This window comes from Cinclus cinclus, chromosome 4 (genome assembly GCF_963662255.1).
Source record: "Cinclus cinclus chromosome 4, bCinCin1.1, whole genome shotgun sequence".
In the NCBI taxonomy this organism is placed as follows: Eukaryota; Metazoa; Chordata; class Aves; order Passeriformes; family Cinclidae; genus Cinclus; species Cinclus cinclus.
In genome coordinates, this window is record NC_085049.1 from 59059662 (window position 1) to 59079195 (window position 19534).

Sequence of the window (19534 nt, forward strand, 5' to 3'; positions counted from 1 at the left end):
GCGCGGCGCCGCGGCGCAGGAAGGCCCCGCCACGCGCCGTGCGGCGCGGCCATGTCGCGCCTCCCGCAACAGGGGCTTGTCCTGGCGGCCCGGGGCTGGCGCGGCGCCGCAGGTCAGACATCCCTCCTGCCCCCACACCCCGACACCGCCCGCGGCGCCGGCTGTCGCCGCTCGCAGCCCCGCTTTCGCTTCTCGGGTCGCGGGAAAGCTGCTCTCCCCGGCGGGGGCAGCCCCGGGTCAGGGCTGAATCTTAGGGAAAAACAGGCGGTAACTTGAACGATAAAACAACGGTAGAAAGCTCCTGGCTGCCTTCAGGGTGTTGCTTCATTTAATGCTCGCTGTGTCGTCTCGTTGCGAGCCGTCCTGTTTGTCTGCTGTGCGTGTGCAGAAAAACAGTAGAAACACCAATTCTAAACTAGACTGCAGTTACGTTTCACCGCCCGGGCCTCCAAGCATCGCATAGTGAACGCTTTATGTTGTCATACATAAATGGTCTTCAATTAGAGGCTAATCATGCTGGCTCCCACAGCAAATCTACCGTCTGTATGTTCTGCTGTAAGCCTTGGCGTCAACTACCTGAAAGGCAGACGTTTTGCTTGTGTTATCCTTGCTTATGCTGGTAAAGAGTTAATAGCATTTGTTCTAAGAATGGCAGTACAAATTGGTTTCCTAGTAGGCACGTGGTAAGTAACATCAAGTGCAACTACCTTCCGAAATATCAAATAGATGTTTACCTTCTGACTAGCCTCTCCTTCCTACAGGTCTGGAGGGTATGTATTCAGACACAAGCACTTCTTCACTTGCAAAAGGCTGTGACTGAGAATTCTAAAAGTTTCTGACAATTCATTTTTAATTTTAGAATTTGTCTTATCGTCCCCATTCCCAGCTCACAGATGGATAATTGTAGTTGTCTTTAAAACTCACCTGCCTTGGCTGTGTGTGGGTTTGGAAGTGGGATATATAACTATTCTGTTTGGCTAATGCTGCTGCCATGGAAGGTCAATACATAAACAGGGATTCTCAGACAATGTCCTCCAGACAGGAAAAGAAAAACACATTCCTGTATAAACCTGTGTTATTTGATGGCTTCTTTGCAGCATTATTAGTAAAAAACAACTGGAAAGGCCTTGAAAACGGTGTAATTGTTCCAGATGAAAGAAAATTTTTGAAGATGTAGTCAAGAAGACACAATATACAGGTGTGGTGCTTGGGAGCCCTGTGGTGTTTGAGGGAAGCAAGAGAGGGAGAGTGTTGAGTGCCTCATGAACACCAGTTGTACGATTTGGGATGTACAAACCAACAGAGCTTCCTGACTTTCATTGCTGGATTGTCAGGTTTAGCATGTTTGTTTGTTTCTATCTGTTCTATGAATATTTGATTGTCAATTGAGTTGTGTGCACAGCAAATGGAGAAGTTAAGGAGGGATATTTATGTCATGTAAGTGAAGGAATGCTGCTAAGAGTCTGATGACTAGACCACAGTTCTGCAGTTTCCTAACTGTAAAGTTTGTTTGGTTGGTTGTTTTGGTTTTTTTTTTACCTTGACATAGTGCATTTCTTTTCCTCTAGTTTGCAAGTCGTGTGCTGTCCGAAGATTTTCCATCCAGCCTGCCCAGCAGAAGAAGATTCCAAACCGGTATTTGGGCCAGCCCAGCCCCTTCACACATCCACATCTGCTCAAACCAGGTAAGGTTTGGGCCTTGCATGAGCCAGGCATTGATATTTTCTTGTCTCTGTTTCTCTGAGTGTCTTGATTTGCTGCATCATAAAGTTATCTGTGGTTTCAGCAGTTTATTACTACCTTCGTTAGCCAGTAATTATATTTAGTCGCTAATTTCCTCATCTGACATGATACTGATTCCAAAAATAAGCTTCAGTGGCATTTTGTGGGCTCCTTGTCCTGCAAATAAATATGATTTTTTTTTAAGGGGGAGTCTTTTGTGCAAGCTGAACTGCCAGAATGGTTCATATCCCATGTCTTGTGAGTCACAAAACAAAGGTGCAGTTCAGCAAAGGTGAATGGGGGGGGGACATTGATAGATGGACACCTCTTGTCCAAAGAATGTGCCCTGTTCAGAGGAGTATTTAATATGAGGAAAAGGAGAAAAAGAAACTTGTGACTATGAAGTAGACAGTAGTAATAGAAGTTGTGCATTTTTTTGAGATTCATGAAAATGAGCATGTAGGCATAAGATGACCACACTTAAATCTAAAAAAAGAAACAAACAAAAAATGCAGCAAAAATATATTCAAGAATATGTCCAGGAAAACATTCTGTGTTCTTCCATAGATGGGGATAAAGGGAGAACAGATGAATGTGTGTGTGTGTGTGTGTGTGTGTGTGTGCGTGTGTGTATATATATACACACACACACACACATTTCTGTATTTAATTGTAGAATAATTCATGTCAGAAGGAACCTCACAGTTAGCAGGTTCCCCCTGTGCTCAAAGCTGGACTAACTTCTGCATTAGATCAGGTTGCTTAGGGCACTCCTTTACAGCTCACAATAAATGAGGCTGACTCCTTAAAGTGCAGCTGAAGCACTGGAAGTGAATTCTAGCTATCCAAAGTATTTTTCTATTTAATAAAGTAGAGGTGGTTTCCTTAAAATAATATAACATTTTTATTGTAATTACTGTTTTTAAAAGCAAATGCCTTTAATGCAAAGAGAATTTCCAGGCCTCACAGTTGGAAGGCAGCTGGGATTCCCATGTTTCACCCCATTGCAGCTTCTGAAATTCACAGGACTGTGGCAATTAAAAAGATGACTGGAATGGGGTGGAACATAGGAAATTTACAGTATAACATTGCAGAATTGTGAGGCCAGATTGCATTAAAACAGTTTCTGTGTTCTCTGTCATTTCTACAATTGCAGAGTAAAATAAATGTGGTGGTTGTTTTGGGTTTGTTTGGTTCTCTTTAAAGACTTTTACATCTAAAAGGTATTGAGGATATAATCAAAAAGGTGTTAAAATTAATGCAAATAGAACTTCCCACTCCCACTGCACTCAAGCAAGAATCCGCTTGCAGTACAAGTGAAATGTCAATTTTTGTTACAGAATTGTCACTGTGTAATACATGAAATAAGAAGAAAAGATTATGGAAGTGGAAAGTTAACAAACGGTATCAAAATTCAATCTATGTTGAAGTAGGGTATTAGCCAAAGTACTGATTAAGGTTCTAATACTAATTTAGATCATAGTTTGAGAATCTCACAGTTTTAAAAATACGTACTTCAGCTGGTTGTCCTTTGAACTTCAGTCCTGTTTTGGTGAGTATCTTGATTGCTGTACTTCATGTCTTCTGGGACTGGAGCAGTTGAAAGGGTACCTTCATCTGAGAGATCATTTGCTTGGTTGGTGTTATTAGAAATACAGTATTTAATTTTAGAAAAATGGGAATTGTTTCATACTGAGGAAAGCTAGATATGCCCTGGAGAAGATCTCTTCCCTTAACAGGAGTCTGATGACAGCCTGCAGTCTGTGATTTGTGGTTCTGCCTGCAATCTTGTGACTGCTTAGACTCTGCAACCTCTGTGCTTCTGCCTGATCTCCCAGAATCTTTGACACTCAATCTGCCCCTTGTGGTTTAGAAATAGTCACTTTATGAGTTGACTCAGTGTGTATTTGAACAAACATTCTAGCTTTATCTGAGGAAATTAATGCTCAACCTCAGGAGGTAAACTTCTGTTCAATGTCCATGCTGTAAAGCCCATCAGTTCTTAGCAGTCAAAGTGCAGTTTGCCTTGCCCCTACCCCCCCCTGCCTTTTATTTTAACATGTTTTCTGCAAACACTTGGATGTTTGTCTGAATCTACCAGGTTGTGATTTCTGTGTTTGCACAGAAATACGTAACTCGGCATCCAATTAGTTAAAACCAATGTCTCTTTGCATGATGGAGAAGCAGGCTGAATGAGGATGTGCTTGTAGGGATGGAAGCTGAAGAGGATCAAGGGAAAGGCTTGTGAGGGATTACAAAGAAGCCATGCACATTTAAAGCATCAGGGAGTAGGTAGGACAGGCGTGTGACTAATAAAATACCCTTTGTGCCTTGAATTTCTCCATCTGATTTATTTTGTATTCACAGGAGAGGTAACCCCAGGATTGTCTCAGGTGGAATACGCTCTTCGCCGACACAAACTGATGGTGTTGATCCAGAAGGAAGCCCAAGGCTGGGATGGTTTGGACCACACAGTGATTCTGCTGTCCAACCCCACATACTACATGAGCAATGACATCCCCTATGTTTTCCACCAGGACACTAATTTCCTATACCTCTGTGGGTTTCAGGAGCCTGACAGCATCCTGGTGCTGCAGAGCATTCCTGGCAAAGCACTGCCATCTCACAAATCCATACTTTTTGTGCCCCAGAGAGATCCAAATCGAGAGCTGTGGGATGGGCCCAGATCAGGCCCAGATGGGGCAATTGCTCTCACTGGAGTAGACGAAGCTTACACCATCGAGGAGTTCAGGCACTTGGTGGCCAAGCTTAAAGGTAAGAAAAAATAGAGAGGGAATGAGATGAGGATGTGGTCTGCAGAGTCGGAATGGTACAGGTTTGGGAGGTGGTCTGTGACATCACTTTGAGACTCAAATGAACTTGGGGAGGAGCAGGGAGTATGGCTGTGGCAAAGGCAGTTGGAAGTTTGTGTTAGCTCTTTGAGGGCCACCAATGAATATGGAGTTTTGAAAATTTCTGACTTTCTTGTATATCCATGTGAATGCCAGTCTGCATATCTGTGAAATATTAAGGAACAGGATAAGACCGTGTTGCTGTTTTAGTCATATCTGTTTGCTGACAGAGCCAGAACCAGATGATGTAGAGGAAACTCAAAGGCTTTTTATTCATAGTTGACTTGGAAAACAATCCGCACAGGGAGCTTGCTACTCATTTAGCTAGATGATGACTTGGCCCCAAAATACTAACATTGCTGTCCTTTAAAAATATTCTTCTGCATCTCACATCACCATGCAGCCTCAATACTTATAATCCATGGGGAACTTAAATACATTGTAAAATGAAGATGAAGAAGGCTCATGACTGTAATAAGGGCAAGTGTGACTTTGGAGGGGTCACGCAACTAGAGGGAGAGAATTCTGGAGTAATAATTAAGTATTAATTATCTTGGAATCAGTTATTTTGTTTCAAAAAAGGGCCTCCTAAAAATGGTTAAGTCACAGGGCAAAGGATGATCAAAGAAAGCGTGCAATGTGTGTGAGGTACATGCTGAACAAACCTACTCAGCTTGAAGAAGAGAAAACTAGTCAAGGAGTGAGATTTGTATAGTTGGGAAAAGTACAGAGGATGACTATGGTTGATTAATTGTTGGTTTTCTTAATTTAAAAACAAAGGAAATAAAATTATCACATGGCAGGGTTTGGCACCTCTTAAGATGTAGATCATTCATGGAAATTTGGAATATCAAAATTAAAATGGAATGAGAAGTTTGCAATTATTTGGGGGAGAGGTCCATGAAAAGCAGTAAATCAGCTAGGGCCAATACTCTTTAATGAATGCTCAGTTTCTTAAACACTTTTTGTAAGCACCTGCTAATGGTTACTGTTACCAAAGAAGGAAGGCCTGGGTGGACATCAGCAGTGACTGACCCTGGCTTTTTTTACTCATTTGCATTTAAAATGTTCTCCTGAGGAGAATGTTGGTGTTAACTGGTGTTCTGAATAAATTTCCACTGTGAGTAAAGGTATTTGTTCTCAGTAAGCTCATCTTCTGTGAATGGCAGTTTTTCCCCCAAGTGTCCTGAGGCATTGTTGATAATGTTCTTGATTCTATGCAAAAAAGGTAAGTTGCTTTCCACAAGTGTGGACAGGCCAAATGGGAGAAGATTTAGACGGTGCACTGTGATGTGATGGCTGCTTAGCTTACACAAGCCTTCAACAGGGGAACTCTGAATGGATCTGAGCCAGATGCATATATATTCAGTGATGGTTGCAAACCCCATTATTTGGGGGGAGATTTGTCAAATCTATATGCTACAGATCTCATTTAGGATGAATGAGTTAGTTTAGTATGGGGAGGACATTTCTGCATTTATTTTAGCCTCCGTCAACTTCTGTTTTGTATTCCAGGTGAGTCAAACATGGTTTGGTATGACTTGAGAAAACCAGTGCATGCAGAGCTGCACTCTGACTACATGCAGCCCCTGGCTGAGGTAAAAGCTCGGAGCAAAAACCGCATCCAGGGCATTCGACATCTCGTGCAAAACCTTCGTCTGATCAAATCCCCTGCAGAGATTGAGAGGATGAAGATAGCTGGCCGGGTGACAGCAGAGGTAATGGGGCTGTGTGCTCTCCTAATGAGCCAGTGCATTCCCTTGATAAGGTGACATGAGTTGGAAGGAGAGCTTTGGTCTAATCTGTTACTGAACTGCTCTTCCTCAACCACTGGCTGAGCTTGGCTCCCTCCACAGGACAAGAAGAAATGGGAAGACTGCTTGGACTGCCAGATTCTCTCAATTAGCATAACTCCAGCGAAGAAAACCCAGCAGCTGTTAGACTTTGTTTAAAAGAAAAGGCTAGCTTTTTCACTGTCTTCCGAGCTCCCTCTCTGCTTTCCAAAATAATTTTCTTTCCCATCTATTCTGTTTATTTTGAGGAAACAAGATTTTTATGAAGATATTTTCATATGTCTGTGTCTGCATTCCACCTTCTCTTTAAGACATTTCTAACTCATTGGCCACTTTTAAACAAATCTGACAGATACCTCAAATGCAGTTAGGTTTTCATAAATATTATTAAAATAGATAGCCAAGTAGAAAAGAGAGGCACAGGTTGTCCTTTTCTGAAGGAAAAGTTGCATAAGGCAATCCTATTGTACCTGAGGCAATCCACAGGTGAGCCAACTTCTAAAATGCCAAATCATGGGATCAGCCTCAATCATCTAATCCTTTTTTTTTTTTTTCAAAAACTAGAGTCAGTCATCTCCTGAATACGGTTTAATAATGTATAGCTCTTAACTGATTCTAGTCTTAACAGCACTTTCACCAAAGAAGTTGGTGAAACCCTCAGGTTCCGGGCCAGCTGATTTTGGGCCTTCCTCAAGAGACAACAGGTGAAAAAATAAAACAGTTCAGGCTCTTTTGCTAACTGAAAGTCAATTCTTTTTCATAGGCTTTCACAGAGACTATGTTTGCCAGTAAATCCCCTGTGGATGAGGCCTTTCTGTATGCAAAGGTGAGTACTTTGTAGCTGGAAGTGAGAAAGAAGGGGCTAGATGTCGGTTCTCCTTCCAGGAAACCAGAAATGTCAGATCTCTTTGTCACATCTCCCACTGTAGTACATTTATTCACCCAACTCTTGTGGTTCCTTGGACATGCAGAAAAGTCAGTGTGAGGAATTCTTCAGCTGCACTTCCTGTACCCTTATTTAAGGAGTGTAGCATTTGTCTACATTTCTCTCTGTTGGTGTCTTTTTGTATTATCTTGCAATGCAAAACCTGCTAAACAATTGGAGGTAAAGTTATTACCTTATTCTGTAATACAGGTCTGTTGTACAAAATTAAAGTAGTTATAGCACCTGTTTGTAAAGCCTGCTTCTCTTGCCTCTAGCTTTTTACTACATCAGATTACCACAGCTGTGTTGAGGCAGTTTAGATGCCTCTCACAAAAAAACAACTAATTGGCCTGCACATTTGGTAAAGAATTTTGTAAGGAATTGCAGTGAGATGCCTGTTTAAGAAACATCATCAGGATTTGACCCTCTGTTATGACATGGATGAACCTATGCTGAGTTGAAAAAAACTACTTTAATTAAAGTGTATTTTACAGATCAGTTTTTCAATCCAGACCAGGATCATAAAACCTTTGCTCCATGTAGGCATCCTGGAGTGTTCTGTCCCATGAGATTTTTGGTAACCATAGAAAAGCCATGCTATTAATATGTTGAGGGTCTTTATAGATGTAAATTTATTCATTTCCATGCTTTCATCAGCTTCATCATTCAAGAAGGGTAAAGATCTCAAGGCTTATGGTGCTTTTTTCTTCTATCCCTTCAGCCATCAAGGTGTAGTGCATGCTTTCAAACCTTCTTAGTTCAACAGTCATGAAAAATAGATACTGCTGTAAATATGCTGTTACTTTGCAATTTTAAAAGACAGAAACAAACCATGACTCTTATCATGCTGACATATAGTATCTTTGAGAATTCACAAAGTCATATGGCAAATAAGAACATTAATTTATGTAAGAACAAATTCTCACCTGGATGTATGACAATGTAGTGAATATTTGAGACAATATTGAACAGCTTGTACCACAGAGAGCTTCTTGGAGACCAGGTAAAGGCTTGAAAAACTCTTGAAAAAAGTGGATGGTTCTGTATATTTTTTTTTCCTGCAGAGTTCTTGAAAAATATTTAGGACTGGCTTCATTTAGTTAATGCACTTTCCAGTTTCATTTTGTACTGTACAAATTAAGAAAACAGTTGTAGGACAAGAATTACTATGGTTCTAGGGCAGTTAATCACCTAAATCAGCAGTAATGGTTTCCTCTTCTCTGTATTGTTACTCCAGTTCGAATTTGAGTGCCGGGCTCGTGGTGCTGACATCTTGGCATACCCCCCTGTTGTTGCAGGTGGCAACAGATCAAACACTTTGCACTATGTGAAGAATAATCAGCTCATCAAGGTAACCCTTGTGCTGTCCAGTAACTTGAAATGCAGTGCTGTGACACAGATATATGTTCCCTAGCTGCTGCTTGTTTTGATGGATAGATCAAAGCACTTAAATACATATTTTTTAAGTGAGCAAGGGAAAAGAATCCTGCTCTGGTTAATTTTACTGTCAGTGGCAAATTCAATTTGTCTTTCCTCACAGTTCTTGCTGCAGTATTTTCTGAACAGTGCGAGGACTTGCAAACAAGGTTGCAGAAAATTTAGTGAAGGTCTGCTCTCACAGCAGCTTGCAGTGCTGGGGACATCACAAAAAAGGGGAGCCACTGTTGCAGGCAGAGCAAAGGCACTGGAGGGGATCTTCTGCTATCACTTGAATTCCTTGGCCTTGCTTTGCAATCTAAGGGCAAAGTGCATTCCTGCTCTGGTGAAGCTGAAAAGCATTTTGGTTCCATGTAGCCCAGCAAAGCAGGGAAGGGGAACAAGTGGGGAATGGATCAGCATTAAATGTCAAGAGGTGGAAGAGTAACGTGTTTTGTCTTATTTTGAAGATTCACATTGAATTGAACCCTCTCCAGCTTTCCTGACAATAGATCTTTAGATTCAGATAAGTATTTTCAGAGGCAGTGTTCCCTCGCTTCTCTGCTCACTGTTTACTTTTCAGAGGAGCATATTTTTCTTCTGTATTAATGTAGAATGAAACTTTCCCACTAGCATTGTCTTTACTTGAAGCTGGCATGCTAGCAGACCTTGAAATGATCTGCAGAGACAAAGGTACAAAAGATATGACAGGCTGCTTTTGGCAGGAAGAAGCCTCCTTTGCTGTTCTGTCATCCAAGGTCAGGTGTGCTGCTATAACTCCAGTTGCTTCTGTTAAAGTTGTTCAGCTAAATGACTGTCGCTTGTTTTGTTTTGTTTTTTTCCAAAACTATTAAGTAAGGGGTTAAACCCATAAGTTTGGCTCTTCCTTTGTGTGCTGCTTCCTACAGATCTTGTTTCCAAATAGGCTAACAAAGTGTCTAATTTGGGAAGTATCTGAGTGTTTCATTCAGTCATTTACTTAGAGGGCTCTGCTTTAAAGAAAGAGGACAAGCACAGCATAAGGCATTTACTGGACAGTCAAACCACAGGCTGAATTCTCTTAGTCAATAAATTTTTCCTTAGCTTGTTTAATTGCTTGGAAGATGGCAGGTGCTGTAGTTTCAGATTTGCCTTAAAGAATTCAACCAGCTATTCTGAAAAAGTTTAAAAGTACAATTTAAATGGATAGTTAATGCCCTATCCAGTGGGATAGTGAGATCTGCTCACTGTTGGTTTGTCTGCTGTGTGTCTGTTTGTGTCACTTAACTATTCGCAATGATAGCAGCTAGCACTGGAAGTAGCATTTGCAGTGAAATTCTGCTGATTTATTCTTTCCCTTACCATGCTGCAATTGTGTTGTTGTTCCACGTCAAGTCTGCTGGTACAATCATGGATCTGTGGAATGAATCTCTACATGTAGTGTAAATGTGTAGAGAATTTAATCCAAACTTGTTGAACATCTTGCTTTAAGGAGGGCAAGCAAGGCAGTCATTCTGTTCCTGGCACTTTGTCTTTCTTCTGTGTGACTTTTTGGGAGATGTGTAGTCATTGATACAGAACAGTTTTGCTAGACTGAAATGGAGATTCACATCTGCAAAAAGTTTTTTTCTTCACCAGGTAGATCTAGAAAGATACATTAAAACAGTCAAGAAAGTTCTGGAAGAGAAAGGGAAGTGAAGATTTCACAAGCTGTTCACCAGTGCATTTACAGCAGTGATACACTGTCAGATTTTGTGATACAAAGTGATTATGGTGGGTGCTCCAGTCTACCACAAGGGTGAATTTGTAGCTGTTGGTTTTCCTGTGGGGAGCTCAGAAATGCTATGCTTTTGTTGCAAACCCCCTCTGTCTCAGTCACTTACAGCTGAGAACTGCTAGTGAAAGGAGTCACAGGCATAATTTGCTGGAGTAAGAGATCCAGGTGTAAATAGGACTCATGTCTCAGAGAGCAGAATAGTTCAAGGAAAATGCCTTTTTCCTCATCTTAAAAGTTCAGACATTAGATAAGCACAACAGAGACTACCTTGCAGAGAAACAATCCAACTGCAATAGCCTATTTATAAAAAGTAGTACCTGGGGTATTACTCTGCAAAAGGAATTCACATTTCTACAGCTGCATTGTGAAAACAGAAGCATAACCTCCTTTCCTGGTTTCAGACATAAAAATCAATTAATAGCTGAACTGACCCCACAGAGCATTCTTTCCTGTTATTCTCCAGGATGGTGAGCTGGTCTTGCTAGATGGTGGATGTGAATTTTCCAGCTATGTGAGTGACATCACACGTACCTGGCCTATCAATGGAAGGTATTTGCAATAAGGGTTTTTTTTTTAAGAATTTTGATAAGTTCTTAAATAACTGATGGACTGTGTGTTTAATCATAGTTTTACCATGTCCCATTCTGTGGTGCTTCAGAGTAATCAAATTATATAAAGTAATCGTTCAGCTGTATTCCCCAATGCCTCATTAATTACTGCATGAGTATGTGTGATTATTGCTATTTTCAGCTATCAGAGCATGCTTAAAGTGCAGAGAGAGCTTTTGTACATTCAGCTGTGGCTGACTTCAGTTGTGTATAAGAAAACAGGAGTTTCAGCTGATGTGTACATAGCTCTGCCAGTTGTGAATTTGCTGGTGTGGCCTTTCATGCAAGGAAACAGTTGCTTTGCTTTCTGGTTTTCCCCTGCTCCATCCTTGAACTGAATCTGTCCTCAGAATAGGTTCTGGGATCAGAACCTCTTTTCTCTTGGAAACAGAGATTTAATTGTGAGATATTCCTTTACTCAATGGTCTTCAGGTTCACCAAACCCCAAGCAGAACTGTATCAAGCTGTCCTGGATATCCAGAAGTCCTGCTTGAGCCTCTGCTCTCCTGGCATGAGTCTGGAGAATATCTACAGCCTCATGCTGAGCCTTATTGGACAGAAGCTGAAAGACTTGGGTGTCCTGGAGAGCAGCATCACTGACAGCCATTTCTTCAAGGTACTTCAAGTTCTTTTTACTCTAGTTTACCTCTGTTTACTCTAGTTTACTAGAGTAATTTACTAGTAATTTACTCGTATAAATCCTGATTGCTTTATCCTTGGGTAGTTTTAGGGCTTTAATTTGGGTCAGAAATGTGGTTTCAGGATGTCTCTTCTAATTGCTGTTACATGGTGCTTTAATTCATGTTGTGGGCTGGTCTCAGCACAGGAATGAATGTCTCTGGTTGGGCTTGGTTGAATCCAAGATGCGTTTCAACCGTTTGGTGCACAATTGGGTCTGAAGTAATCCCCAGTCTTACATGCACACAGTGTGAATAGTTATTCCTTGGCTCTTGCTGTTTTGCTCTGCAGGTCCATTCCCATTGCTCTGCACTATTTGCCAGGGCAGAAACAGCCTTACAGAACAGTCTGAAGGGAACTACAAGCACATGGGCACTAACACAAGATTCTGGGTCCAGGGTTGACTGCAGGCAGTTATTTGTACTTTTGTGGTCTGTTTGACATCACATAAATCTGCAGTGCCACCAAAAGATGCAGCCTAGTTTCAGTCATTCCACCTGCTGCCTCTTCCTCACCATTTTGTGTTAGTACTGGGATTCACGGAGCTACCTGGTGAACAAGACCAGGAAACTGGTCTGCCTTAGCGCTGAACCCGCAGATAAATAGGATTGGTTTGCAGTTAGAGAAGTTTATCCGGTCACTCTCACTGCGGAGCTGCCTGATTGCTGATGCCAGTACTGCAAAGATGGCGGAACCAGGTGACGGCATTACGGCTTTTGGCGGCCGGACAGGTTCCTGCCGGGTTTAGTTGCGCTCGGTGCCGGTGCCATGGCAGCCCCGGCTGCCGCCGGCGGACGGAGCGTGTCGTGCCGGATTCTCCCGGCAGGTGGAAGCACAGCCAGGCGGGAGCAGCGCCTGCAGCTCAGTCCCCTGGGAATGAGGAGCGTGGAGCAGGGAGGAGTTCTCGCTGATTGCTGCTTTGGAGGGAGGGAGTTTAGGATGGTGGGGGGGTGGGGGGGGGGGGAGGCGGTGTCCGTGCCTTGTAGAGACGGATTAAAATCATGCTGTAGCTACTGAACGAAATCAGTACAGCTGTGCATAGAGACCGCTTTCACAGCCCAGAGCAGTTGTATCTGCTGCTGTCAGTTGTGAAGGTCTGCTGATGGGAGTTGTGCAGGGCTTGGATGTTTAAGGGATAAAAAGGGCTGAGCAGCAAAGCTCAGAGATTTGCAAATTGACATTTTGCCTGACATGCTGACATGGTGATGGGTTTGGGCTGTTGTTTTCAGTGCAGGGGAAAGGCAATCTGCAATGTGCTCATAATAGGTACTGGTGGGTTTTAAGGGCCATCCAGTTCTAGTAAATGGAAGGCAGGCCCTGGTGACCTTGGTATGGTAGTAAGACTGCTAGTTAAGCACGTAACTGTTCTGTCTCTTTTCTCTATCTGTCTTCTCTTAGGCTGTTCGAAAGTACTGCCCTCATCATGTGGGCCATTACTTGGGCATGGATGTTCATGATACCCCAGATATATCCCGATCGCTCCCGTTCCAGCCAGGCATGGTGATAACCATTGAACCAGGTAAAAGCAGTCAGTGGTGGACAAAAACATGTAACACTGAGGGTAACAGTATTGCCTTTCAATAATTAGCTGGTCCTGCAGACCAAAGCATTCAGATCCTTTCTGGTGAAGCTGGAAACTATAGCAGTATTGGAAAGCCTTAAGTTATTCCCCTCTCAAAGTTCATGACAGTCTCAGAAAACCCTATTTCCTTCCCAAACATAGCCACAGTAACACATAGTGGGAGTAAACTCAGGAAGTGGAATAGTGTAGAGCTCGGGCTGTGCAGCATAGGTGAACTGCAGTGCAGAAATCAGGGTTGATTCACTTGTGCTGTGTTCTGTGTTCTTGCCACTGAACTTCTAGCAGTCACTGGTAATGTCTCAAGTATTGCAGTTTGCAGTTATAGGGTTTCACAACTTAGCTTTGCAAATTAGGCATACTGTGAGGAATCTTTCTTTCTCCTTGTCACTAGATTTGGGGCTGTCAGCTGGAAACTTATATTTAATGCTTGCCTCTTCTCTCTCTGTTCAGAACATTGTTAAAGACATCATTGTGAATGTAACACTGAGAGCAAGAAGTGTGAAAAGGCCAGATGTAACTATGGAAGTTTTTATTAATGTGCTGATATCTGTAGGCACAGAGGGACACTTCCCATTCTTTGCCCACCAACAGCCATGAGTGAGAAGAGAGTAACTTGCCGTATTAATAATTCTCAGAATCAAACACATTATGTTGCTGAAAGTCCAACCCTGCTCTCCTGGTAGTGCAGTGAGGGAAAGGTGGTTCTGGAGAGTGTGGTGTATTCTAATTTGCTTTCTTCTTTCAGGCATTTATATCCCTGAGGATGATGTGAGTGCTCCGGAGAGGTTTCGTGGCATTGGTGTGCGCATTGAGGATGATGTTGTGATAACAGAGGATGCACCTCTTGTCTTGTCTGCTGACTGTCCCAAGGATATCTACCACATCGAGCAGATCTGTGGCCACAGCTCATGATGCCCCTTCTCTGCCTCTTTCATCCTCCTTGGGAGACTCAGCCCTGCAGGGATGCAGATCCTTTAGCTGGCTGTAGTTGTCAAGTGATGGAAGGCATGGACAGTTGATGGCTGTTTCCATGACTGGGACTGGACGTTGGAACACAAAGGGCTTGGGTACTGAGGGATGAAAAAACAAATTAACCTTTTCTGTGTGCAATTTTCTTCTGATTTGTGCTGATGTTGAACTGTTGTATGATGTGGGAGTGGATTCATCCCTCTGCTGTGTGGATCCATATGTTCTGGGCCCCTTAGGAGGGGTTGAATTTTGTCAGTGCCACCAGATGCATGGTTACAACAGCAGAGACCAAGGCCCCCTTTTTTCCCCTTAGGAGCAGTTTCATAATAGTCAGATTTTTAAAATGAGGCTTTTATAAATGCTGTCTTGGGATAAGAAAGTGTCAGCTTGAATTTTATAGAAACATGTAAGGAGAGAGTCTGGTAGTCAGGAAGATGGGTTTGGTGGAGATGTAGTTGTATCTGAAGCCCATGGAGAATTATTTTAATATTTTAAGGATAAGGATGTGTTTAGGCCCTGTCCAGGCATATGCAAAACAGGCCTGCAGCAGGGAAAAGCACCTTTCAGCTTTCAGTTTATTGGAGTGTTTGGTAATTTCAAAAAGTTCAAATAGGGCTCAGAAGGTTAGACATATCTATTCTTGCTGTCTTCCACATTCCCTTCCTTTTGTTCCAAAGGTCCATTCCTTTTTTCTGCTCTGAGTCCTTCTTTGCCCTAGGAAGCAGGGCCATGGGCCATGTTGATTATGCTGGACTCCACTGGTGAGCTGTTGGTTGTCACCCAGATGTGAGGTGTCTAGTTCTGGGACAGTCACAGCACCTTTCTGGCTTATGCTTGCTGCATGCAATAAGTGCCAGCAACTTCAGCAGTGTGGTTTTGAAGAGTCTGCCCTATGGCAAGTGTAAAGTCTTTGCATGGCTTTTATATGGAATTAATTGGAATTAAAAGTAATTCTTCTTTTCTGAACTTGGAGGGCATGATAAGAGCTGACTTTTGGGTTTTTCCAAGTGCTCTGATAATATTTTTGAAGCAGCTGCAAATGTCACTGAGGCTAGGCTGGATGGAGGAGTAAAGAGAGAGTTTTCTGCCCTGAACATCAGCCTACCACCCAGGCCATTGTATGCCATAGTAAATACACCTACTTAAAGCAAGCACAGCATCTATGTATTTACTGAAATACTTGGACAATCAGCTATTTAACATGTCTGAAAAATACCTCTCATCAGAGCGTGTCCTGTTATTTACACTTGCTGTTGCATCACCTTACTTCCTTTCTTATGGTAGCTTTCAGTGCTCTTCATCTGTTACTCTAAATTTTCCTTCTCCTGTCTTCCTAGATTGTCTGGTTTTGGTGCACTATGTCACTGCTTTCTAATCCATTTTACTTTCTTATCAACATTACTGCCTCTTCTCCAGCTTGGCCTAATTCCACACAGTGGTTGTAGCCAGAAGCATGTGGAGAAGGTGGCCAGGGTTCTGGAGTTTGATGTCTGGCTCTTCTGTTGTGTAATGTCTAGAAAAAGCTGCACTTTTTTTTCCTTTTTATTTCCCCCCTCTTTTTTTCTGTATTTCACTTAGTGAAGGCTAAGTGGGAAGTGTCTTGCATCTCTCATTGCATTTAACATGAGCTGGGTGCATGCACTGAGGTTTGAATTTTGGCACCTGAAAGGCAAGACATGCCATAATTTTATTTTCTAAACATGACAAAAATAAATGCTTTTACAGGGTTTAGTGTATCATGTTTCACCTGTTTAAGAGTATCTGATAATCTCTGATGGCAGTGCTTGTTAAATACTCCTGTGTTGCAGTGATAGCTACAGCCTAATATGTTAGAAGAGAGGCTTCCTAAGTATGAACACAGACCTAGACCTGATGAATACTTTTGATGTTGTTCTGATCTGTAATACATTTGTTCCAATTACACCTGTTAGAGCCACATCAGCTGGGCCAAATCTTGGAGATTTTGGAACTATGTAAGCAGCTTAAAATAACATTAATCTGAGAGATACATGTGTGGTCTGATCTGCACATCTACACATGTATCTAACAGAGTTAATAATGGTACTTACTATAAATGAGCCTTTAAAATGCATATATACAAATTATTTTTAAAATAAAACAATTTGTAGAAAGCAATTTCTCAATTACTTACCATCAAGTTGCATGTTGTTGAATAGATATACACACCTCCAAAAACAGCATTATTTTTCAGAGAGATTTATAAATTGTGTGTGACCTGTCTTGGACTTGAAATAACATTGTGAAATGTAGGCACACACTAATTTCTATTCCTCTCAGGAAAATCCTGCAACTTGTAAACACCAGTAGATCTTAGGAATGGTGTGGATGAATGTTTCTGTTGCTAAATAAGTGTTTGTGACTCTGCTGAGTGGAAAGTAATGGATTTGCTAGGGCTGCTGACTGTATCTGATTTAGGCCATGCATATTCTGTAATTCCTCCATTGTGTTAAGCCATTTTTCCAGCATAAATTGCTGCTGGTTTCAATCTCTTGTTCCATGTAAAGGGTGCATTTTGCAGAAGGTATTAAATCCAGTGAACCTAAATTTTTGAAGGCTTTTCCTCACTTGTTGCAGAGATGAGTAATCTGTGACCCACACAGATGCTGTGTCCCTTGCAAACAACCAAATGCTTGAACATTTTACACAACTTTCATCAAGAAACCCTAAAGAGCTTGGTTCTCTGGCTGCCAGCACAGCACATACCTGTGATGTATCTCCCCTGTTGCTGATCCCATCTTGCCAGACCGTCTGCTTCTGCCACAGAAGAGATTCCTCACTCCAGCCACTTGGGTGCAGGAGCAGCTGTCGGTGGCACAAGTCGACGGCTGCTTGATGAGCGCATTGGTGGGATCATGGGAAGTGAAAGAGAAATTGAGGTATACACAAGTTCCCGTGGGGAGAGTTTCTATTTCATGTGGCACAGGTCTTAAGGACATCGGAGTATGAGAGAAAATGGGAGCCATCCATCCCTATGGAGAAGCTGCTTTGCTTCCAGAGGAACCCTGAGAGGCTTTTGGCTTTCCCACTTCACCTTCTAGCAGGGGATTGCTTTGCCTTGCAGAGAACTAGTAAAGTCCTGTTGCTAAATACAGTCTGAGCAGAGGTACCAATTTGCAGATTTGCTTCTGTCATTGGAGTGGAACGAAATTTGACATTTAACACAATTTGGCATTCTACCTCTATGGGGAAAAGTACAGTATGCCTTTCCTAAAATTGCATTCATTATTTTGTGAAGGAACACAGTGTAGGAAGTAGCAAACTAAGGTAGCACAGTAAAGAGAATGGAGAGTTTTGAGACTGTACAAGGCAGTAAGAGAAGAATCAGGAGAAGGTTATGATTTGGAGCTGCAGGGATGTGTGCCAGGGGGATGGGAGAGCAAGGAGGGGAACAACAGGGTATAAACTAGCTATTCAGTATGATGTCAGAATGGTGCAATAGCTCCAGAAAACTGGTTATGCTGTTTCATAACCCTGATTGATTTGTCCTACTCAGTAGGGAGGAACAAAATAGTCAGATTGTATTGATGAACTTGGTCTTCACAGTTAGTTTAATTATTTCTTTTAAAAATCAATAGAATTTTCATATGAGAAAGTTTTATGAAGTTTCAGGTTATTGATTATGTGTCATATTTCAAATAATGTGAAGGGAAAAAAGTATGTTTCTAGGCAAAATCTTCATTATGATGGAGGGAGTAAGGCTGAGGTTACATGCTCTTATGCTATCCAAATTACTGCTGTGGAAATTGAGTAATTACTCTCAGGAGAAATACCATAAGGTGAAAAGAGTTTGGGTTAAACTTGGGAAAAATCTGTATGAGATAAATGACAAAAATATTTTAATTGTGATATTTAATACTTTATGTAATTGGATAGCAAAACTCTGCACTGACATAAATTAATGGTTTTAAATTTCTTTTAAACTGAGTTGTCCAGAAGCCTGTACAGGCATCTCTTTATTAGTATGCAGCTATAAAGTGCACTTAAGTTTACAATTCTGACATCATTACAGTACATCTGTTAAATATGCCCCCTACATGTGTCCACAGCCTCCACTTCATTAAAAATTATCATTTGGACACTGTCACAGTGCTGGCTCTAGGAGATGGTCTATAAAATTCACTGTATTTAAGAGATATAACGATAAATTACATTTTAAAGCAGTATTTATAATTGAAATGGGCAGTGAGGCACCATGGGCTCAGTGACACTCAATTTCAACTCCTTTCTCCTTCTCAGTTTGTCTTGCTGCCTTAACTGCCTGGCAGCCCTGAGCCTTCTTCCCTAGCAGCAAGAGGAGCAATGAACCCCTGTCCTCCTGGGACATCTTATGCCTCAGCCTACCTGGTTGTTTCTCTGAAGCACCACCCAATATTTGGCTAATCAAAACCAGGCTTTTCAGAAAATGGGCAGAAAGGAACAAGGAAGAATTTCCAGCTCCTCCATGAGTGTATTACCTTCATTTGCTGACTCATACTATGTATGACTTTTTAACAACCATGACAGAGTTATCCATTAACAATGGCAAAGGAAAAAAAAATCCTGTCTGGGTAAGCCTGACAATGAGATTTTTAAACAAAGAAAAAGTTAATAAGCAAGCTGGTTCTAGACCCAGAAGTGAGAATGTCTACTATAGGCTTCAATATGTTCTTCCACAGGGGTGCTGGGGAAACAGGTAGCAATGCAGGAGCAATGTGCAGTCTTCTTTTGGGAGCTTTTTGCAGATGCTGGTCTCAGACATGCTGTGGTGGGGCAGAACTGACACTGGTTAAAGCTGTGCATTGTTTTTTTTCCTCCCAAGACCATAAAGAGCCTGTGGCTTTTTAAAGGAATCTCAGTTTTTCATAATTCAGGCAGAAATATCATGGTAGCACAGGCTCAGAACTCAAATGGTTCAACTAGTTGTTGGCATTCCAGTGAAAACTTCTAGAAATGCAGTTCTTTCCAGGGAAAGAGCTCACTGTTTTTGTTTTGGTTTGGTTTGGTTTTTTTTTTGTTTTTTTTTTTTTTTTTGTTTGGTTGGATTTTTTTGTGAGGTTTTTTTTGTTGTTGTTGTTGTTTTTTGGTGGTTGTTGTTGGTTGGTTGGTTTTGGGTTGTTTGTTTCTTTTTTTTTGTTTTTTGTTTTTTGCAAGTAAACCAGGCCAATATGGGCAATATTTTGTGAGAGGGAGAGAGGCTCTGTTTCTTTTTATTCCCAGCAGAGCAAGGCTTCTG

General features: G+C 41.8%; 1 protein-coding gene across 1 annotated transcript; it reads left to right on the forward strand.

The window, feature by feature from the left end:
• Positions 1–38: 38 nt before the first annotated feature.
• On the forward strand, positions 39–16876 carry XPNPEP3 (X-prolyl aminopeptidase 3). Its single transcript, XM_062492209.1, has 10 exons — positions 39–112; positions 1569–1685; positions 4090–4497; positions 6090–6292; positions 7131–7193; positions 8530–8643; positions 10928–11013; positions 11505–11688; positions 13149–13269; positions 14078–16876. The coding sequence occupies exons 1-10, from the start codon at positions 52–54 to the stop codon at positions 14242–14244; spliced, it is 1524 nt and encodes a 507-aa protein (XP_062348193.1). The 5' UTR covers positions 39–51; the 3' UTR covers positions 14245–16876.
• Positions 16877–19534: the final 2658 nt, after the last annotated feature.

Coding starts and splice junctions, on each gene's coding strand:
- XPNPEP3 (XM_062492209.1), top strand. CDS start 52: ATGTCGCGCCTCCCGCAACAGGGGCTTGTCCTGGCGGCCCGGGGCTGG. Junction 1,686..4,089: donor TCCACATCTGCTCAAACCAG/GTAAGGTTTGGG, acceptor TTGTATTCACAG/GAGAGGTAACCCCAGGATTG. Junction 11,014..11,504: donor ACCTGGCCTATCAATGGAAG/GTATTTGCAATA, acceptor AATGGTCTTCAG/GTTCACCAAACCCCAAGCAG.